The sequence below is a fragment of the Oncorhynchus nerka genome, linkage group LG28, assembly GCF_034236695.1.
Source record: "Oncorhynchus nerka isolate Pitt River linkage group LG28, Oner_Uvic_2.0, whole genome shotgun sequence".
Taxonomy (NCBI): domain Eukaryota; kingdom Metazoa; phylum Chordata; class Actinopteri; order Salmoniformes; family Salmonidae; genus Oncorhynchus; species Oncorhynchus nerka.
The window spans coordinates 77,634,023-77,657,838 of NC_088423.1; the positions used below are offsets into that span (position 1 = coordinate 77,634,023).

General features: G+C 42.8%; 1 protein-coding gene and 1 non-coding gene across 2 annotated transcripts in view; both read left to right on the forward strand.

Moving 5' to 3' along the window:
• The window catches only part of LOC115113705 (myosin-binding protein C, cardiac-type-like), a 42,049-nt gene that overhangs the window by 16,448 nt on the left and 1,785 nt on the right, over nucleotides 1-23,816 (forward strand). Inside the window, 21 exon segments of the mRNA XM_065012571.1 lie at nucleotides 649-818; nucleotides 1,078-1,210; nucleotides 1,436-1,438; nucleotides 1,798-1,922; nucleotides 2,123-2,228; nucleotides 3,802-3,968; nucleotides 6,456-6,621; nucleotides 6,718-6,824; nucleotides 6,906-6,935; nucleotides 7,061-7,200; nucleotides 8,670-8,829; nucleotides 9,236-9,340; nucleotides 9,665-9,853; nucleotides 14,509-14,643; nucleotides 15,185-15,352; nucleotides 17,234-17,322; nucleotides 18,721-18,916; nucleotides 19,220-19,359; nucleotides 20,396-20,555; nucleotides 22,415-22,551; nucleotides 22,828-23,014. Coding sequence (XP_064868643.1) covers nucleotides 649-818; nucleotides 1,078-1,210; nucleotides 1,436-1,438; nucleotides 1,798-1,922; nucleotides 2,123-2,228; nucleotides 3,802-3,968; nucleotides 6,456-6,621; nucleotides 6,718-6,824; nucleotides 6,906-6,935; nucleotides 7,061-7,200; nucleotides 8,670-8,829; nucleotides 9,236-9,340; nucleotides 9,665-9,853; nucleotides 14,509-14,643; nucleotides 15,185-15,352; nucleotides 17,234-17,322; nucleotides 18,721-18,916; nucleotides 19,220-19,359; nucleotides 20,396-20,555; nucleotides 22,415-22,551; nucleotides 22,828-23,014 — 2,813 coding nt within the window.
• LOC115113890 (U7 small nuclear RNA) lies at nucleotides 18,093-18,147 on the forward strand. Its single transcript, XR_003861155.1, has one exon. It is a non-coding gene; the product is annotated as a U7 small nuclear RNA (small nuclear RNA).

The following is a 23,816-nucleotide window of genomic DNA, read 5'->3' on the forward strand; positions in this document are numbered from 1 at the left end:
TGCATTGACCTATACTGGCAAACACATTGTTTTAGGATCTCTTGTTTGTTGAAAATGTGAATGTTTTTTTCTAAATTCATGACGCACTATCAATTATTGGAATTTGATGTTCTATATAATTCTGATTAATCGGAATTCATTTTCAATATTTTACAATAGCTATGACACTTTTCTGTATGTCTGCAGACTATTGCAGCAGAAATTATATTTGTTGTAGTTGTTGCGCTTGTTTGCGGTCTTCATGGGTGGGTTCTAGGGTGCTATAATTCGATTTTGGGTACTGCAAATCATATTTGATGTGTGTATTAATCTGTTTGGTTTGTCGCTTGGGTTCTGCTTCGGAATGAGTGCAGCAGTTTTTTTAAAGGTTCACCAGGTCATCGGTAAGAAACAATTATTGTCGATGTAATAATATGCTTTCTGACTGTTATGTGAAGACTGCAATGAGTTTTTGAGTGAAACCTGAATGCAAATGAAAATTGTAATGGAAAATTGCAAGTAATGAAGAAAATGTATAAGTAGGCCTATTGAGCATGGATAGACCTAACTATTACTGTGCATGGTCAGTCATGTAGCCTAATGATAATGCTTAGTGATGGCTTCAGACAGTGGCTTACCTTGTCCCCTTGTCCCCTCTTTCTGTGCCAGTGCCTCTAAGTCCCAGGTGAAAAATGAGCCTGATGAGGATGTATGGGAAATCCTCCAGAAGGCTCCAGCCAGTGAGTATGAGAAGATCGCCTTCCAGTATGGCATAACAGACCTGCGTGGGATGTTGAAGAGGCTGAAGAAGATGAAGAAGGAGGAAAAGAAGAGTGAAGGTTGGTATCTCTATGTTTGTGAAAACCAACACTTATCCTTCAGCTCATACATTATGCATCCTGAGATTGAACCCGCCCTAAAATGGACACCGCAAATACCCATTTAGGTACTCATCCCTTCAGTCATCCCTCCATGGAAGCCTCCATTGTAGAAGCTAGCTACTGTATCTGTATTTACAGCTAAATGTTACCTCTGCAGATCAGTATGGTTAACTATAGGAAAAGTCATTGCTCACGTGTCTGTGTCTCCAAACCCCAGCTTTCCTAAAGAAGCTGGACCCTGCCTACCAGGTAGAAAAAGGGCATAAAATGAAACTATGCATTGAGGTGGCCAATGAAGACGTAGATGTAAAATGGCTGAAGAATGGGCAGGAGATTCAATCAACTGGAAGGTAGCCATCAGCGGAGAGGGTTTTCTGAGCTTGCATTCAATTAGAATGAATTACTGATGTACCATCTCTTACAAATGTGTGTACAACACATGTTTATTCAGCAACTCAACAATACAATTAGCTATCTCTCAGATTGCTATATAATGTCATGCTAACGTTCCTCTTCTCTCCCCCGACACAACACATGGATGGACTGTGCTGATCTTGCTGACCTTTCATGAACAGCAAGTAAGTACTTTCATCTTGTCAAGCAACACATCTGAGATTGTTTTGCTAGGTACCGACAGTAGCAAAGGGCTGAAATAAGCTAGACAGGAATATGACTGTCAACCATTGTAAATATGGAAGCTTTTTAGGGTCTCCACACTGCTGTCTACTCTGAAAACATGATGATGACTGATGTTAAACTGTTATCAACCAATTTACCAACTATCTATACAATGTATAATCAACAGGAAGAGTGTTACACAGAAGGCTATTGTGGTTTGAATGTTGTCTATATCTGTTAATAAGGAACATTTATTTTATTATGAAAGGTGCTGGTGAATAATGTGAGTGGATAATGAAAGTTCTTGTCCATCTACCAGGTACATCTTTGAGAGTGTTGGCAACAAGCGATACCTCACCATCAACCACTGCTCACTGTCAGACGATGCCACATACACTTGTGTGGTCGGAGATGAGAAGTGCACCACAGAGCTCTTTGTCAAAGGTGCATGTGAGACAACTGAAAGTGGAAAATCAATGTTTCGTTTGTACACCAGTTTGAATGCATTTCACACTGACATTATATTTGTGCCTGCGTGATGATTAAGATAGCATCATAACACAACAAGGGAAATATGATTATTTGCTAAAGTGCCTGGTGGTATAATGGTGGTTCTTACTGTTTCTTTCTCTGTGTGTCTGCAGAGCCTCCTGTCACTATTACAAGTCATCTGGAGGACCAGATGGTCATGAAGGGTGAGCGGGTGGAGTTAGAGTGTGAGGTGTCAGAAGAAGGGGCTACTGTCAAATGGTAAGACGTTCCCTCAACCCACAAATCAAACTCAAACACTTCTATACCATAGAAGGTGTGAGGAGGTTAACAATGGGTGCCATACCAGACAGTATTTTAAGATTTACAAAGTGCCAAGTCCCTGACCGAGGACATCAAAAGCATGGTCTGGCATACTGTTCACATTACGTCACTTCACAACAACTCGGATAGACACAACAGATGGCGGTAATAACTAGAGCGTCTGCTAAATGACTTAAATGTAAATGTAATATGGTGACATTGTGGTACATTAGGTTTCATATAGGAAATAGCTGTATTTTGTGTTTCCCTTGTTAGAATTAATCCACACATCAGATCTTGGTTTGAGGATAACATTATTCTGGTTGTAAGGGTTGAAACAGATGTAGTTTTTGAGTCTGCGCTGCATGGTGCACATTCCTCACATGTCCGGTAGATGGCATTTGTGTCGCTCATGGCTTTAACGTGTTAGTCACCCCCAGGCTGTGACTTACCTGATTGACAGACAGATGCTGACCTTCCTGTCACAGTGTCTCAGGTACAGTGTCTCTGCCAAAGGGCTGGGCTATATATTACAGTGTCTCTGCCAAAGAGATGGGCTATATATTACAGTGTCTCTGCCAAAGGGCTGGGCTATATATTACAGTGTCTCTGCCAAAGAGCTGGGCTATATATTACAGTGTCTCTGCCAAAGGGCTGGGCTATATATTACAGTGTCTCTGCCAAAGAGCTGGGCTATATATTACAGTGTCTCTGCCAAAGGGCTGGGCTATATATTACAGTGTCTCTGCCAAAGAGCTGGGCTATATATTACAGTGTCTCTGCCAAAGGGCTGGGCTATATATTACAGTGTCTCTGCCAAAGGGCTGGGCTATATATTACAGTGTCTCTGCCACATTGTCTCTGCCACAATGTCTCTGTCACAGGGTCTCTGCCACAGTATCCCAGTCACAGTATATCTGCCACAGGGCTAGGCTGGATATTACAACATGCAGTAAATTATCAGCCACATGAAAGGTCACACAGGGCTGTTAGCACGCCCCCTGTCCTTTAGCGGGAAAGCAATCGTGAATTATGGTCACCCATCCAAAATACAACATTGTGTTGTTCCTGGAATTGGGCCTAACCACGGGCACATAAATAAATATCTATCCGCCAATTTGTTTCTTTGGGCAAACATACAGTATCAGATTGCAATGATACCACTGTTAATTAATACCTGTGCAACGGTGCCTTCATTGGTGAAAATGAAATAGTTGTGGTAAAGTGATGACCATTCAGAAAAGTGACATATTGAGAACATTTGTCAGTGCCGATTTGTAATGCAAAATGGCTGACAGTGTTACACCGGCAACTCTGTAATACATTCACTAGATACTGTCTCAAATCAAAGCTGTTATAGTGACACCTGTTATAGTGACTGTTTATATAGTCTTTATATAGTATTGCTTAATATATATATATATATATATATATAGAGAGAAATGTTGATGTAGAAATGTAGATTCAATTAATCAGACAATAATGGAGAATTTGAGACTGCTAGTGCTCATGTGGTGCTCTGTCTATGCAGGGAGAAAGATGGTGTGGAGCTGACAAGGGATGAGTCCTTCAAGTACCGCTTCAAGAAAGATGGGCGCAAGCACGTCCTCATCATTAATGAGGCAACTAAGGAGGACTGTGGCCACTACACAGTTAAAACCAATGGTGGTGAATCTATGGCTGAACTCATGGTGTCGGGTAAGTGCTCACGTCAGACAACACAACAGATTGAAATACATCTCTGCTCAACAATGTTGAACATGATAGCTAGTATCCGGGGGTCCAACCACCTGCAGTCCATAAAGCATGTCCAGTTTATAGACAGACAAAGTCATCTTTGAACTATAGTACTGGGCTGAAGATTTAAAAAACAAAAAAACAATGTGAATCATCTTCCTCACCCTTCACCGAGACCCAGCCTACTCTTATGTTCCTGTCACTCCAAGCAAGCCCCTGTTCTGCCTAACCTTGAAACATGGCTGCCCATGCCATCAAACATGTCACTATGTCTAGGTTACAGCACAAACACAAGTCTGTTGAAATACCAGCTAAAGTTAGAAGACATGGCCCATATATTTTATCTGATGGGTACAGGCTGGCGCAGGTGACCTTCAATTGTCTATATGTGTCTTTGTCTGTCTCTGTCTCTGTCTCTCTCTCGCACTCTCTCTGTCTCTCTGTATGGGTTCTGTCTCTCTCTGTTTCTCTCTCTCTCTCTCTCTCTCTCTCTCTCTCTCTCTCTCTATATATATATATATATATATATATATATATATATATATATATATATATATTCTGTCCCGTTGTACTGCGTGTTTAATTTCTTCTGTATATCTAATTCGTGCCAATAGGTGTATATTTATAGGGATATTCAAAAAAGATAGGGAATACAGCAAACTGAAAATGTTGTCCTATTCCAGCGAGCATAGAGAATCAACCCACAGGAGACGTGGTAGAGACGTTGGATGATGACCATTCAATGAAAACGAACGTAGGAGAAAATCTAAACCAACGTAGGACAAAAGTTAAATAACAACATTAATTTAAACCATTACGTGATTGAACAACAACCATCAATTAACAACGTCACTTCAGCATTTTCAACTGTGACAGAACCTTAGCCATGTCATTATGACGTCTAAAAACACCCATTCTCCACCATCTCTTAACTAAACATCAGCTTAAGTTTTACAATCCTAACATGGCCATAAATGCTCTGTCATTGATGTCAAGAGCTGCAGAGTGCAGACATTGGTTTTGCAGTCCTAAAGTTAGACCTGCAATTTTTTGGGGAACATTTTGGATGTAGATGTACAGTACCAGTCAAAAGTTTGGACACACCTACTCCTTCATGGGTATTTCTCTATTTTTACCATTTTAGAATAATAGAATAGAATAGAATAATAATAGTTAAACAAATCCAAAATATATTTTATATTTGAGATTCTTCAAAGTAGCCACCCTTTGCCTTGATGACAGCTTTACACGCTCTTGGCATTCTCTCAACCAGCTTCACCTGGAATGCTTTTCCAACAGTCTTTAGCGGATTTGAGGTAATATGTACAGTACATGTAGGTAGGGATAATAAACAGAGAGCAGCAGCAGCGTATGTGGAGTGTGGTGGAATGTGAATGTATGTCTGTGTGTGTGTGGCGTCAATATGCATGTGTGTGTGTGTGTGTGTGTGTGTCCGTGTGTGTGTGTTGCAGTGTGCTCCTGTATAATGTTTTGAGGGTCTGAGGACCCATGCAAATCTTTTCAGTCTCCTGAGGGGAAATATGAGTCATTGTGCCCTCTTCACAACTGTCTTGCTGTGTCTGGACCATGATAGTTTCTTAGTGATGTGGATACGAGGGAACTTGAAGCTCGCAACCCGCTCCACTACAGCCCCGTCGATGTGAATGGGGGCGTGCTTGGCCCTTATTTTCCTGTAGTTCACGATCAGCTCCTTTGTCTTGCTCACGTTGGGGAAGAGGTTGCCAGGTCTCTGACCTCCTCTCTGCAGTCTGTTTCGTTGTTGGTGAACAGCCCTACTACTGTTGTGTCTTCTGCAAACTTAATGATGGTGTTGGAGTCATAGGTGAACGGGGAGTACAGGAGGGGACTAAACACAAACCTCTGAATACACAAGTATCTTGTGTGTATTATTTTGTTGTGTGTCGCTCAGGGGGTGTTGCGTGTAGTTGAATTTAAAGATGATGTCTGGTGTCTGGCCCGCCTCGCAACAATAGTTTATATGCGCCTCTATTCAAATTTAGCCATTGCCAAGAATTACCAGCTGCCAATCCCATTATGCTCTCGGTAGCAGCTTCTCATTGCTCCTGTCAGCTAACTTCATTCTGCTGTAACCTTCACTAGGAGTGGAGTAGCTTACATTGATCATTGCGGACACTACCTGTCCACTACCCTTAACTGTCTCGTACTCTCTCTTATGTTGATAGACTTTGAGCTTGCAGCCTCCATTGATGTCTAAAAGTATGTGTTTCCTGTGTGGATCAGATGCCCTATCCTCTATGTATCTGGTGTTGTTATATACTGTATAAGTTATACAGTATATCCATGTCACCTAGGATTCCCTAGTAAAAGTCTCCCAGAAAAACATAGAATCATAATGAACACACCATACTCTGAAATACTTCATATACAACATACATTGTGAATCATCTCTGACCTCTGACTCTTTAGAGAAGGAACTGGAGGTGTACCAGAACATTGCTGACCTCACGGTGAAGGCAAAGGACGAGGCTGTGTTTAAGTGTGAGGTCTCAGATGAGACTGTGAAGGGTATCTGGTACAAGAACGGAGTGGAAGTGAAGGCTGATGCCAGGACCCATATTACACACATTGGCAGGTGAGAATGGTATCCATACTGTTGTACTGGGTAGGATCAGAAGGTTTGTTGAGTAGTTGGACAAATACTAGTGAAAATTATGTTCTCTCACTGAAGGATCCACAAACTCACTATCGATGACGTCAAACCCGAGGACCAGGGTGACTACACCTTTGTTCCAGAGGGATACGCATTCAACCTCTCAGCCAAACTCAACTTCCTGGGTACTTTTACAATTACACCATGTCATTTCATAATGATCATTTTCATCTAATAAATTAATTGCGTGTTTGTCTACTTTTCAGAGGTCAAGATTGATTATGTGCCTCGCCAAGGTATGCCATGGTTTATTCTTCATCCTCGCAGCCTCTTACTCAATTGCAAGGATTATATATCTTGGATTGCTGGATTAAGAATACATTTACATATGTTGCATGTCCATCATTCTTTATTCCTGAAGATCCTCCAAAGATCCACCTGGACTGCATGGGTCACACGGCCGACTCCACCATAGTGGTGGTGGCTGGGAACAAGCTGCGACTGGACGTGCCCATCACTGGAGACCCAGCGCCTACTGTGGTCTGGACAAAGGGAGAAAAGGTAAAGTTGCTGGTTTTCCTCAGTAGCCAAACAGGCTAGCACATAGCTTCTATTCCAATCTTGGCAGTCCAGAACCAAATCTTGTGTGAACGCTGGCCTCTGGCCAGTGGATGTTTAGGGGAGACTACCTCAGTTCCAATGACTGTACAGATGATCAGGTAAGGCTTGCTGTGAGAAGACTGAACCATGTTGTTTTGTCTGCTCCGTTAGTAAGTCATAAGCTGTCTGATACGTTGTATGTTCACTCATACAATTAACTCTTCCACTACCTAGTGGCCACGTACTGTTGACTAGCTTAATTATTAATGCTTCTTTCCATGTTTTTTCACTATCAGCTATGGGATTGACCTTGTTTTCCACTTTCAACTCTGTGGTTTCCCATGTTCTCCATTGTCAACCTTTTTAATTTATGTCTTGACTAATTGTTTCACTTTCATGGTGAGAGTGTCCCTTCCTCACCCATCCCAACAGGTAGGAGGGCTGCAGGTGATCACATGACCTAAATGCCCTCAGGCGACTGGTTGATTGCTGGGAACGGGAGGTTATTTGGGGAGAACAAGAGGGGAATACCCTCTGGCCTCCTCTTCAGTACCCTTACTGCTTTACTCTGCTCATGTAGGCTGGCTCTGAGGTGGCGGCAGAAACATGGAGCATCAAGGATGGGGATGTGAGTGTGGCCCTAAACACCAACGCTGAGGCCTGTGCATGTCTCCTTTCAATTTCTGTGTTACTACTTCTCTCCATAACACCTGGGTTCCAAAAAATGCATCTCTTTCCGATGTATATTTCGTTTTGTGCATTTTTGCCAGTCTCATGCTGTCCTTTCTCTTCTGGCATCCCTGTTACTTTTTATTCCTCATGCTCTCACACACTGTTCACTTCAAAACATCAATGATTGTATGTTGTCTGTGCCAATAGAGGCCTGGGTGGCAACATGTTGCCTGATAACTTACCACAGCATTCAATGCTAATTAAACAATGCATGCAGTTTCATACTTCATGACGATCAGGTAAGAGCATGTTCGAAATCTTTTGCTGAAATGAAAGACATGGAAGGGGTGACACCATGGCAGAACTGTAAGTATTATAGCTGCTTTTGCATGAACATTTCAGCTGAGTCTATGAGTAAACCTCCCAGTGTGGTTGGTTTTCATGCCAAAAAGCATGACCAGGTAAATCCTTTCCAGCCAATGTGTCTGGGAAAGTGTATTTCATCCTTTTTTGGCTTTGACAATAAACAGTATCATCAAGGGTATGTTCACTACAACAGACTGGAAGCAAGCAAGCCGAAGCAAGGAGGGACCTACCTGAATTTGTCCTTTAAGAAACTCTTGTTTGCAACGGTGTGCACTAATGAATACACCCCAGAGCAGATGATATAAACGGTTGCATTACGAATTGGAATTGATCCCTTTAGTTCAGTTGAATGAGAATGACTCCACTAATGATCTGCTGTCCTGATGAGTCAGGTGATGACAGAGGGAGATGGAAGGCTCCACGTGGAGAGCACCAAGGGACACTGTATCTTCACTATTGAGGGAGCGGATAAACAGGACGAGGGCCTCTACTCTGTGATTGTGCGGAACCCTGCTGGGGAGGACAAAGCTGACATTAACGTCAAAGTTGTTGGTAAGATACAACCACTGTCCACAATGATTTTTGTTGATACATTTTTCTTTCGGTCATTAGTCAAAGAGATGAGAGACATTAGTTGAATCAGGTTGTACCTTGCTTATTCTGTATTTTACACTTCGGGAGATTGGGACAAAGGTTCTATCTGCATTTTTGTCCAAATGTAGTTTTTGTCATAGCCTTATACTGTTCAATGTTCTCTACCTATTTAGTACTCTATATACCCCCAATGCATTTTGTTAAGTTCAAAATAATACTAGATAAAAATTGCAGACACCATTCAAACCAATGAAGGTTTGAAACTTTAAAGCCAACTATCTCAGAATCATCTTTTTGCAGATAGAACCTTATAGTCCCAAGTCATCTTATTCATGTTCTTTTAATGGCCTTTTCTTTTCCTCAGATGCGCCAGACCCTCCCTCGGCCCCAAGGATCCTTAGTGTTGGAGAGGACTCCTGCGTTGTCCAGTGGGACCCCCCTAAGTCAGATGGTGGCAACCCGATCATTGGTGAGGATATACAGTAGCGTGCATAATGTCTTACCAGATCTTATGTTCAGGCATACACAATGCTCACTTGTTTATAGCGAACATGTACAGAGAAAAATATGAGTAGTTTGATTATAGTATATTGATAGGTACAGTCACATGTCTATCAGTGGAGGCTGCTGGGACGACGGCTCACAATAATGTCTGGAATGGAACAAATGGAATGGCATCAGACACATGGAAACCATGTGTTTGATGTATTTGACACCATTCCACTGCAGCCATTAAGGTGCCACCAACCTCCTGTGATGTCTATAGTAACAATGTTTGACTTTTTCTTCCCAGGCTATGTGCTGGAGAGGAAGAAGAAGAAGAGTTACAGGTGGATGAGGCTGAACTTTGACCCCTACACTGGTACTACCTATGAGGCCAAGAGGATGATAGAAGGTGTGGAATATGAGATGCGTGTCTATGCAGTGAACGCCATTGGCATGTCATGCCACAGCGCTGCCTCACAACCCTTCATCCCAGTGGGTGAGTTCCTCTCCTATGTGATTTTCTTTTATGTACATCTATGAAATTGAACTTGCCTGTTTGAGGGATGGGGAAATACATTTTGTTCCATGTAGCGCCTTGTACAATCAGGTCATTAAAAAATGCAAACAGGTGTCAGCTTTCAAAACTTGTTGGTGTAAACTTTGAGCGGTGGAGAATGATTCATGGGCTAGATGGTCATCGTATAGGCGCGTGCTCTGGTGGGGCCAGGTCAGAAAAAGGTATCAGTCACTTGCCAGTCATATGATTACGTTTACATGCACACTAATAATTCGATATTACATTTATTATGGCAGTAGGACCAGTATGGTAATAGTCAGGTAAATACCTTACTCTTAATCGGCGTAAGGTCAAAATCGAAGTAAACATACGCCAATTAAAACACCGGGTTTTCTAAGCAATCTTTTGAATTATTAGGACATGTGTAAACGGCTTCATCGGAGTTCCAGCAGTGCATTTAATCTGCACAAGTGCCAGCACCAGAAAGCGGAATCATCCCTTTTATGCACGAGGGAAGTTACCACAAGAGGGCACAGTGGTCTGAAAGAATGTATCTTTACAACGCAATCATGTATTATGCCAAATCAATTACATTAAACCATTACTTATGAGAAACAATTCACCTCACATACTGTAACCTAACACAGCCTGAGCTAGCCCATGTAGATGAATAATGCAGAGAAGTAATGACCTGTGTGTGCAAACTGAAAGTATGCATCTTAGAAATAGTTTTCACATACAAACTGTATATGTCCGGACTCAGAATCAAACAGGCTTCCCAAAAATAATATGGTCACTGTGGTAGAATGTTTATTTTGATTGGTGATTTTGTGCATTTATTAAAGTCCCTTCAGGTAGCCTGATTTCAGATGTGTCCATGTAAACAGGATTATTAGGAAAATCGTTCTTCTTGCATTGCATGTAAACGTTTTAATCAAACTATTATATTCATCTGACTATTCACAATAATCATACTATTGTGTGCAAGTATTGTCACACTGTCACATAACACAACTTTTGTCCTGGCAGAGATGATTGATGTCTGATTTACACTTACACTGACCTGCTGTGAGCGGACCAAGGAACATAAACAGAGCATAAAAACAGACGAAACAACCCCATTGTTCTGACTGCAGCTACATACCTGTATTCTCTGAAGATAATGTTGATATTACTTCCTTGATAATACAGTTGCATTAATGTCACAAAATTCCCAATTTGATGTATCAAGTTATATGTATTTTTTTTTATGTTATTAATTGAAAATGTGCAAAACTGTTTTCATCTTGACGTATTGACGTCAGTGCGGTCTATCACTAAAGTGAATTGTCTTGGGGGTTTGGCTACTGAGAGTTAAGTTTACATATCCCCTAAGCCATGTAAGGTCTGCTATGCAATCACAACGGGCACCTCTAACCACAACACATGGTCATCTTGAGATTTGGTTCCCATGGCATGCAGACTTGTGCTTGTAAGAAAAACATGTTTGGGTAGATGCTGGCTAAAATAAGACTGGAGGTGTTTTCAGGACAGAAATCAGAGTCTGGTGGAATTAAGGGGCTCTCTTTTGCTTTGTCTCTTATTCTATTACCTTGGGTCCCCTTCTACCTTCTCCTCCTTCTCCGGGATGTGAGTGTGAACATCGAGGTATCCGGACGGACCCATCTCTCGTAAGACAGCTGATTAGGAAACTATCCGTGGCATCCCCCTCTATAAATAATGGCATGTAAGCGCACGGCGGGGCTGGGACCAGCTGCTTAGAACACAGGGGCTAGCTGCTACTGTTGAGGCTGCTCTGGGAGGACATTGACCCAGCTGAACTGCTGCTGTCGAGTGCTATTACTGAGGCAGAACAGAGAGAGAGAGACAGAGAGACAGAGGAGCAGCAGCAGAGTAGATTGAGGCGTGTGGGAGACAAGGAACAGGAGGAGTACGACAAACTCACTTCGAACAGCATTATCTTAACCTTATTCAAGGATGACCAAGCCAATGCTGCCAAAGACGGCCGAGAAGAAGCCGGCGACGGAGGAGGTTCCAGTGGATGGTGCAGTAAAGGCACCGACAGAGGGGGAGGCCAAGCCAGAGGCAGCAGATGAACCAGCACCAGAGGCCCCTGTTGAGCCAGCAGCACCCACAGCAGAGCCAGTCCCAGCAGAAGGAGCCCCAGCTCCGGCACCCCCAGCTGAGGATGGGGCCTCTTCGGCAGAAGGAGACCCACCAGCCGATAGAGCTCCCCCTGCAGAGGGTGCCCCAGCAGAGCCTGCCCCGGCACCAGAGCCCGTACCAGAGCCGGAACCTCCAAGGAGTAGGCAGATTTATTTTCCTCTAAGCTAGGGTCAACTATCAGGGGCATGGTTTGTGCTGTAATAAATACTGTGTTTTCTTTAATGATGATGATAATAAGATAGAAGGTAAACCCTGGCTGTGGTTCTGTTCTCCTTTTTACTGTTATTGTAAGGGGCAATATAAGTAGGAACGGACAGTGCCACCTTCATTGGTAAATCAGAGATGTTTGTTGTTTAATGTATATTTTGTCTCTCTGTATTAAAACTCACAGGCGCAAAAGAGAAAAAAAAGTTTTCTACTAACAGACTTTCCTGTGTTGTTGTTTGTGTATTGGCTAAAAATATGAAAAGGATGTTTATCAAAGTATTGTTTGCTGTGTTCCTGTACTGCCCGTAGACGCCGGTTGGTCTTTCCCATTCAGTCCCTTTAAACACAGACTGACCTCTAGTACGTGCCTACATGGCCCCCTTTCTGGTTAACCTGTGACATGGGCAAGGCAACTCTGTAACTCAACCTCTGATGGCTGTCAGCTTGAGCTTATTTTAGGCTGCTTTTGCAGGTTGTCTCTATGTGCTAATGTGTTTTTACATACAAACTGTTTACGTGGTACAAATCAGCTAAGACAAGACAAATTACAAATGACCTCAGTTCTCTCTTGATATTTGGAGGATTATTCATGAAATAAATCTTTAGACTATTGGATGTAAACAAAAAATGTGAGATACTCTCCATTTGTTTCTCCATTGTTATTTACCCATTTTCTAAGAAAAATGGTGACTTGAACATGACATTAAGATTTATAGGGACTGAATGGTTTCCATAGTAGCAGTGATGCAGCTAGTCTAGTATTGCAGCCTTGTCTCATAGACTAGACGTAACATAGTAAAGGTAAATCCAGAACACTGATATTAGTATGATATGTCACATTTGGTATGGTGACCACAGGAGGTTGGTGGTACCTTAATTGGGGAGGACGGGCTCATGGTAATGGCTGGAGCGGAATACTTGGAATGGTATCAAATACATCAAACACGTGGTTTCCATGTGTTTGATGCCATTCCTTTTACTCTGTTCTGGCCATTATTATGAGCCGGCCTCCCCTCAGCAACCTCCACTGATGGTTACATAAGACAGATGGTTACTTAAGGAAAAAAAGAAAGTTGGGTGGTTGGTCGGGGTAGATGGGTAGGCATATAACACAAACGTCTAGCAACCCAAAGGTTGTGAGTTTGAATCTCATCATGGATAACTTTAGCATTTTAGCAACTTTTCAACTACTTATGATTGTTGAGCTACTTTGCAACTAAGCATGTTAGATAACCCTAACCACAACCTTAACCCTTTTAGCTAACCCTTCCCCTGATCTAACCCTTTAACCTAACTCATAAACTTAACCCCAAACCATAATCCCTAGCCAAGCTAAAGTTAGCCAGTTAGCTAACGTTAACCCCCCAGCCACCTAGCTAGAATTTCTAACATATCATACGTTTTGCAAATTCGTAACACATTGTTCGTTTTAGAAATTCGTAACATGTAATACGAATTGTAATTAGTAAACATGTCATATGAAATGGGTAATGGACATCCACAAATGAATACATACCATCCTAAATGGAGTGGCTTGGATTTGCGTACAGAATAATACAAAATGCTCTAAGACCAGGTTGAAAGCCCTGTCCAGCATTTACATTTTTTTTAACCTTGATTTAACTAGGTAAGTCAGTTAAGAACAAATTCTTATTTACAATGACCAACCAAACCCGGACGACGCTGTGCCAACTGTGCGCTGCCCTATGGGACTCCAAATCACAGCCTGGATTCAAACCAGGGTGTCTGTATTGACACCTCAAGCACTGAGATGCAGTGCCTTAGACCGCTGCGCCACTCGGGAGCCATTTGGGAGCCTGCAAGTTCCATACTAAATCTCCAATGTGCTAGCTCCATGTCAGCTAGCCTGCAGGGGAGCTTAACACATGGGTTGCGGTAAGGTTGGAGATACTGTATTTCAGGAAGTGACTCATGCTTTTATTGGAGGACCCTAGTTTACATGGCTGTTACCTGTAGCAACACACTTTATCTGCAGCGAAGTTAAGCTGCCTTGATGCTGAGGCATCAGTGACAGGTAGCAGTAAATCCACAATAAAAAATATCCTGCCTTGACACCTGCTGACACCGAAATGTTTCATTCTGTTTTGCAACATGTCTTCTTTACAGTCACATACTGTGACATAACATATGTAGCTATTGATGTCTTTTTTCTTGACATTTATTTCTTATTTAGACTAGAATAATGTTGCTGATCTCCCTCTCTCTTCCTTTCTTGTGTCCCTCTCTCTCTCCTCTCTAAGCCCCAACCAGTGAGCCTGTCGGCCTGTGCGTGGATGACATCAGTGACACTACCGTCTCACTGAAGTGGAGAACCCCAGAGCATCTGGGCTCATCTGAGCTGGATGGCTATGGGGTCGAGTACTGCAAGGAGGGCTGTGAGTACTGGGGTCCAGGAGGGTCTGGCATTCAATATTTTGATCCCTGACACACACACACACAATATCTGGGTAGATAAGGAGGAGGATGGCATGAAAGCTGTTGAAGAGAGTATTTCAGTTAGGAACACATTATTTAAAAACCAACCTAATAATATAGAAAAACTGTCAAATAAATCCAAACAAATCCAAATGCAGGAAAATGTCCAACATTTGACCCTCTTACATAAAACGACATCCTCTACCTTGCTAGATGTATCACACTTTCCATGACGAGCCATTATGTAAAAAGCTTTGGTTTAAGTCTGACAACACCAAGGACCTAAATTGTCAAGAGTGGTTTGAGCCAGGGACCATTAGCACAATGCTTATGTAATTAAAGCAATCCCTTCAGGGTTGACTATGCTGGCCAGCTGCACGTCAATGTTCTAACTCAATCCATGCAGGCAGCCCTAGTTGTGATGACATATAGGGATGGGGCACTGAGATTTCTTCGGATGTTGCGTTTTGACAAGTCTGTCTGGCCATCTCTTGCCCACAGCTGATGAATGGGTGCCAGCTTTCGAGGGTCTGACAGAGAGGACATCTGTAATCATCCGGGACCTGCCGACAGGGGAGAAGATGCAGTTCCGTGTCAGAGCCTACAACACGGCAGGGCCCAGTGCACCTACCTCCCTAGCACAGGCCGTCACTATCCGCGAGATCATGCGTAAGCATTCCCCCATGATTGACTAAAACAAATCCCAATTTTTCCATTTTACCCTCTCTCCCATACAATGAGCGTAAAGTCCAAACATGTACAAAACATAAATACATTTTTTACCAGGGAAGTTCCTAAAACACTTGCACTGTAAGAGTGAGACATCATGAGTTTGTTCAAAACCCAAAGGTTGAAATGGAAAGTAAGTGGGGTGTCCTGCTGTTGTCTCCTCTCTCCTATTTCTCTACAGTTTGAGATATTTAGCTGATGAGGCTTGAAGTAAGCCTCCACTAACCTACATGGATCTCAGGGCTCACAGATCATGTTTGGGAACATACATACATTGCCAAGGTCATCAGCTATTTCGCTCTCAGCACCTAACAGATTAGCTGTGAGATGTATTTTGAGGTCTCAGATGCACACTGAAGCCCTGGCCTTTCCGCTTGCTGGCAGGATGATACTATCACTAAATGCTGATTGGCAGTAAGGCAATTCCACGTTAACAGAGTGACACTGAGATCAGATTTTTCACGTTAAAATATATGTCAAACAAAAATCAATGATTGCAAAGTTAAACAAAAACACATTTACTTGTAGAACAGTGCAGATGCCAAGTTTGGTAACTGAATGATGGCACAAACTCTCATTCTGTTACCAAACTCTGCATCTGCATTGTTCTACAAGTAAATGTGTTTTTGCAACATTTTCTGTGGAAATTGTTAAAAGTATTCCTTGTGCATAGAGTTGTATGGTTTGTTTAACTCTCCAATTATTGGTTTTTGTTTGACATACATTTTAAAGTGAAAGTCTGTGCTAGTTACCATGGAATTGCACTGACAAGCACTTGATGTTGTCAACTCACACTTTCTATTACCACACAGGCAGTTGGTCAATGTACATGAACAGTAACTCATTAGACCAGTAATGGTGCCATCAAGCTAAAAGTGAGAGTTGAAAGGTATTGTGGTACTCCCAGTCTCAGGGAAAAGTCTGAGCCATGAACCACCTAGGGTTGGGCGGTATGCAGATTTGCATACCTTCAAACCGTTCCTGTACCATAACGGGGTATACGGTATTACTGGCAGTGCACACAATGGCCAGTATTTTTTCCCCCAAAAAAATCCCATAGCGGACGCTAGTTAACAAGCGCAAGCGAACATAAACTAATTGCAAGGACAGACAACCCAGCTCATAAAGTTCTATAACTACAGTATCTCAAAAGGCTAATCAGTTTGCTGCGGCACAAAGAAATGTGATTGTTTCTGCTGTAACCAAGAAGCTTTATCTCGCGAGCTAGACACATAGCTAGCAAGTTAGCAAAACAAATGTATAGCTGGAGATAATTTATTTGGCACATCTTATATACTGAAAAAGTAGTTATAAGCAGTGGAGTAGCACACCCCCGAGACGGCTAGGCCCCGAGCTTTAGGGTACTGATGGCATTGGCATAATTTCAGGTAAACCGAGAGTAGGCTATAACAAAGTAACTTTATTTATTCTATTTACTGCATTCCTACATTCCTAATGCTATTAAGAGAACAACAAAAATAAGCAATTGACAACAATTGACTCCAGCCATTATCACCGTGGCTGCTGTAGCTTCATTCACCTCAGTTGATAAGGGACATAAATAACATTCTTCAGCAACATGTCTTAGAGCAATTAGCTGCTACGCACTAGCTCAGCAACGAAATTCAAAACTCGAGTTTAGTTTCAAGCTGTTACCTAGTCAATTACTGCTATCTTCTACCTCTGCACTGTTTTGAGAGAAAAGTCGTGCTGTTCACTGCAGTCAGGCAAACAGTCTTCCCGCCCACTCCGAGGTGTCTGCATGGTCCTAAAGCCAGCCCAACTTTCTTCATTGACATCTTATGATAATTTTGTTTACAGAGAAACCCAAAATCTGGATTCCTAGACATCTCCGCCAGACCCTCATCAAGAAAGTGGAGGAGACAATCAACCTTGTGATCCCTTTCCAGGTATGGGCTAGAGTACACCCTTCACACTCTATAGGATGAATGAACTGTATATATGCTGGTGCCCTTGCCCATAAGAGAAATATGCTGAATGATTTACGAACTAGAAATTGCTATTTCCTTTTCTTTGGTGCACATTGAGTTATGGAATGGTGCTACCCACATAAAAAAATACTACAGTTTACGGGAGAATACTACAGTAGGCCTACTTACTATAGAATTAAACACACTGTAGTATCCCTCAGTCATGTGTAGTACAGATCTTAATTTGACCACCCTGTTTTAGGATAACTTTTCTAGAATGCAGGATATTGAACACTTGTAGTGTATTTGAGGTTTAAAAAGGCTTAATTTTTCAACAGAAATGTCCATTAATTTAAATCCACATAATAATTCACATGTTCTGATGCTGCAGGATTATTTTCCTGCTGTAGCAAACAGGCCCAAATAAGATCCTACATCTGTATTTGCTATAGCATTTTGTAGTATACTGTAGAATACTATAGTAAACACAACAGTTTTATCCGCACCCAAAAAATACTGTAGTAAATACTACAGTAATGTCTGCAAAACACTACAGTTTTTTATGTGTAGTAATACTACAGTATTTCATGTTCATTTTCCCCTCCCCCATAACCCAATTTGTGCCACCCATAAGTGAGAAACCTACATGCCAAGTATAGACCATACTGTGTTCACTACAGGTTGTAGAAAAGAGCAGAGGCTCTGAACTATTCATTCAGACCCCAGTCCTACCTACCTACATGTTTTGGGAAAATTTGCTCTTTTAGTATTTGTCCAGTAGGTTTCCTCAACGAGAAAACCCCCATTTGTATGTCAAAGATAATTGAACAAAAACACTATAGTAAATACTACAGTAATGACTGCAAAAACACTACAGTAAATACTACAGTATACTACAGTCCACAAAAATACTACAGTAAATCACTCTGTCTCTTTATTTGTTTCTGCTTTTCCCTCAAGTCTATAAATACATACAGCTTCAGTTTGGAAACTGTATCCTAGTAACACATGCAATTGACAGACTGATAACTGATACAGACATGATTCTCTTAAGCAGCTCATAGTGAGTAACTGCTGAAAACCACAAGCCAAGGAGTCTGGGCCACCGCCAAATGTACCACCATCTACTGTATCTATTAGGCACACTTATCTAGGTTCAAATCTGCCATAAAAATATCTGAACAATATCATATTTCAAATGTCTTGGTCTGGAGATGTACTGAAATCATCATCACCCCTGGAACTGTAATGATCATTTAGTAAACGTAGGTTACTGAGGAAAACCAATATTTCACACATATTAACTTACTTATATTGCAGTCCTCCAGAATCTTTCTTTCTTAAAAATATTCCAATCTCAATTATTTTTTATTTTAGGGCAAGCCTAGGCCTGTGATCACCTGGAGTAAAGATGGGGAGCATCTGAACCCGAAGCAGGTCAGCGTCCGGAACAGCGACACCGACACAATCCTGTTCATCCGCAAGTCAGAGAGGAAGGACTCTGGGAAGTATGAAGTCAAGCTGCAGATTGAGAATGTTGAGGACACAGCCAGCATCTCAATTCAGATAGTCGGTGAGGACTCCTCACAACTCTAATGGTTTGGAATAGAAATGTTTTATGTTCACTCATAATGGGGTTTATGCTGTATCTGAGTTATTAACTATGAAACCGACACATCCCGCAAGCTGGTCCCTTTGCCGACATTATCATTGGATATTGAAACAAAACCACACCTGCTCCTAAAATACAGCGTAAACAATATTCTACGTGTACCCACCGTGTGGTTTACATTTCTCTGTGATTGATTGAATTGGAGTTTAAGGTAAAGTTATTGTACAGTATGTTGACTCGATAAATATTATTTCTTATCTTTAGATTTGCCTGGGTCTCCAGAGAAACTGAAGATCATGGATGTTTGGGGCTTTAACGTGGCTCTGGAGTGGAAGCCACCCAAGGACAATGGAAATTGTGAAATAACCGGCTACATGGTTCAGAAGGCTGACAAGAAGACCATGGTGAGAGTCAATCTGCTGGGCAGTGTCTAACAAGAAAATGTTCTCCTCATTCATTTGTGCAAGAGGTTCATATATGACAGAAAACTAGCAATTCATATTGGTCAGACAATACTAGATGAGTAAGGTTATACGAAGATCATACACTGCCCCACACATGGCAGGTTCAGGAAAGCATGATCTATATTCTAAATCATGATTAGGCTAATATTAATTTTCTAACTGACACACAGGTCATCCCAGTGTGTGTGTGAGAGAGGGCGAGCAGGCTGATAATTATCTGTTAGTTCTCTGGCTGGGCTCAGAGTGAACTATGCCAAGCTCTGAGTGTTAGAACGTTGGGTTTAATAACCATGCCATTGCCAAGGCAAGGTAGCTAAGCTCTCTGACACATGGCCATAATTGACTAATGTATGTACACTATGTGATGGGAAGAATGCTACATGGTCACGAGGGGGATTTTACCCTCCCTTGTCACACACAATCAGCCACAGCTAGACAGAGAGTCTTTGTGGGCAAGGATAACTGCATTCTGGGCCTGTTTGTTTGAGCTCCAACTGCCACCTTCCACCACCCCAGGCAGCCACCCAGAGCACAGCAAGCCAAGCACGCCCTGTTTTTAGCCCCTAGCTTTGGCCTCATACTGGACATGGCTTGTCTGTGTAGTGATGGAAACCCAATGTACCTCTGAGCTGCAAGGTTAGTGGCTAAATAAAAAGCTCCCGGTTCAGGTTTCACACAAGTCATTATTAGACCCAATTAATTTCTTCCATCTCACAATGGCAGGCTGTGAGATATGAGATTATCATGTTACAAAGAACAATATCTCAATTGGATATCAGAGATGCCCCATTGCTAAATATAACACAGTTGGGCCCCTTTGTTTGGCAAACACTCATAGGAGTTGGCATGCATTCTCATTCTCTCAAGACACGTTACACTGACAGTGTGGTTTAGTTGTTCTGTAGTATTTTGGTAGCCCTAAAATGTGGTCTCAATTAAAAATGAAGAGTTTGACTCAAATGTGGTTGGTTTTCAGGAATGGTACACTGTCTATGAGCTATATAGGCGAACTAACTGTGTGGTGGCTGATCTCATCATGGGGAATGAATACATCTTCCGTATCTACGCTGTGAACATGGTAGGCCTCAGCCTAGAGCCCTGCTTCTCAGCAGACAGTGCCTACATCCAGAAAACAGGTGGGCTCCCATACCTGGCACACTGTTCATGACAGTAATACCACCCTGACGTCATAACTATAAACAAACAATAGTTATACATTTAACATGGTCATTGTGTATGTAAACTCAGCAAAACAAGAAACGTCCCTTTTTCAGGACCCTGTCTTTCCAAGATAATTCGTAATAATCCAAATAACTTCACAGATCTTTGTTGTAAAGGGTTTAAACCCTGTTTCCCATGCTTGTGCAATGAACCATAAACAATTAATGAACATGGACCTGTGGAAGACACTAACAGCTTACAGACGGTAGGCAATTAAGGTCACAGTTATGAAAACTTAGGACACCAAAGAGGCCTTTCTACTGACTCTGAAAAACACCAAAAGAAAGATGCCCAGGGTCCCTACTCATCTGCGTGAATGTGCCTTAGGCATGCTGCAAGGAGGCATGAGGACTGCAGATGTGGTCAGGGCAATAAATTGCAATGTCCGTACTGTGAGACGCCTAAGACAGCGCTACAGGGAGACAGGACGTACAGCTGATCGTCCTCGCAGTGGCAGACCACGTCTAACAACACCGCAACAGAATCGGTACATCCGAACATCACACCTGCGGGACAGGTACAGGATGGCAACAACAACTGCCCGAGTTACACCAGGAACGCACAATCCCTCCATCAGTGCTCAGACTGTCCGCAATAGGCTGAGAGAGGCTGGACTGAGGGCTTGTAGGCCTGTTGTAAGGCAGGTCTTCACCAGACATCACCGGCAACAATGTTGCCTATGGGCACAAACCCACCGTCGCTGGGTAAGACAGGACTGGCAAAAAGTGCTCTTCACTGACGAGTCGTGGTTTTGTCTCACCAGGGGTGATGGTCGGATTTGCATTTATCTTTGAAGGAATGAGCGTTACACCGAGGCCTGTATACTCTGGAGCGGGATTGATTTGGAGGTGGAGGCTCCATCATTTTCTGGGGAAGTGTGTCACAGCATCATCGGACTGAGCTTGTTGTCATTGCAGGCAATGACATCCTCCTCCCTCATGTGGTACCCTTCTTGCAGGCTCATCCTGACATGACCCTCCAGCATGACAATGCCATCAGTCATACTGCTCGTTCTGTGTGTGATTTCCTGCAAGACAGGAATGTCAATGTTCTGCCATGGCCAGCGAAGAGCCCGGATCTCAATCCCATTGAGCACTTCTGGGACCTGTTGGATCGGAGTGTGAGGGCTTGGGTCATTGGGGCGGCAGGGTAGCCTAGTGGTTAGAGCGTTGGACTAGTAACCGGAAGATTGCAAGTTCAAACCCCCGAGCTGACAAGGTACAAATCTGTCGTTCTGCCCCTGAACAGGCAGTTAACCCACTTTTCCTAGGCCGTCATTGAAAATAAGAATTTGTTCTTAACTGACTTGCCTAGTTAAATAAAGGTAAAATAAAAAGAATATTAAAAAAATTCCCCCCAGAAATGTCCGGGACCTTGCAGGTGCCTTGGTGGAAGAGTGGGGTAAGTAACATCTCACAGCAAGAACTGGCAAATCTGGTGCAGTCCATGAGGAGGAGATGCACTGCAGTACTTAATGCAGCTGGTGGCCACACCAGACTGTTACTTTTGATTTGGAGTCTCCCCCCCCCCCAACGCAGTTGACAGTGAGAGGACTTTTTTTTTGTTGCTGAGTTTATGTAGGATTAGCATTCACATGAAATTCATTAAAAAAAACATTGCCTGCTGCCACCTGTGTAACAACCCATAAACTTTCTGAACATAAGTTGAGCACTGCACCTGTTCATAAACTTTCTGAACATAAGTTGAGCACTGCACCTGTTCATAAACTTTCTGAACATAAGTTGAGCACTGCACCTGTTCATCTGTTCACCAGGTTTCGAATACAAGCCTCCAACTTACAAGGAGCATGACTTTTCCGAGGCGCCTAAGTTCACACACCCTCTAGTGAGCCGTTCAGTCATAGCAGGCTACAACGCCACCCTCAGCTGCTCTGTCAGAGGCATCCCCAAGGTGAGGTGTCCCTATACAGGCGAGAATGACAGAGACAAAGGCTATGCTGCTAACCATGAATGATATAGTGATTTATCACCATCAAAATCACCATCAAATCAGCACGACTATTACATTATCATCATGTCTGCTACTGGTACTGTAGGGGGATGACAAGCATGTCCTGACCAGTAAAAACTATGAGCCTTAGTTGTAGCAGATAGACATTATTTAATTGTTTTGCCATATGCATTACTCTAGGCAAATCTAGTTCACATTGTAACCTCTCTCTCTCAGCCCAAAGTGACATGGTACAAAAACAAGATGGACATCTCCAACGAGGCCAAGTACCGTATGTTCAGTAAGCAGGGCGTACTCACCCTGGAGATCCGCAAGCCCTGCTCATTTGACGGGGGAGTGTACATGTGCAAAGCAGTCAACGCCAGTGGAGAAGACGCAGTGGATTGCAAGCTGGAGATTCGCCGTAAGTATCCCTAACAGTACTCACCTTTTCTCTGCTGGTGAGCTCCTTAACACACCTGGCCTGCCAACCAACTGCCAAATCCATTGTCATTCTTGTGTGCTCAGTGGCCAGTTTTTTAGGTACACCACCCTGTTCACGAAAATGGTTCGCTCCTAGAGACAATGAATAATGTGGCCATGGCTTGCTATATGAATCAGGCAGACGGGCATCAAGGTTTCCAGTTACTGGTCGATTGAATGTTAGAATGGGTAAAACATGTGACCGAAGTGTCTTTGAGCGTGATATGATCATTGGTGACAGGTGCGCCGGTTCCAGTATCTCAGAAACGGCCGGCATCCTGGACTTTTCACACACGACAGTGTCTCGGGGTTACCAAGAATAGTGCAACAAACAAAAAACATCCAGTCAGCGGCAGTCCTGTGGGTGAAAACAGCTCATTAATAAGAGGTCAAAGGAGAATGGCAAGAATGGTGCAACCTAACAGGCTGGTCACAAACAGGCAAATAACGGCGCAGTGGTGTGCAGAACAGCATCTCGGAATGAACAACTCGTTGGTCCTTATCACAGATGGGCTATTGCAGCAGATGACCGGGTTCCACTCCTATCAGCTAAACACAAGAAGTGGCTCCAGTGGGCATGCGATCACCAACAATGGACAATTGAGGCGTGGAAAAACATTGCCTGGTCCGAAGAATCCCGGCTCCTGTTGCGTCATGCTGATGGTAGAGTCAGGATTTGGCGTAAGCAGCATGAGTCCATGGCCCCATCCTGCCTGGTGTCAACAGTACAGGCTGGTGGCTGT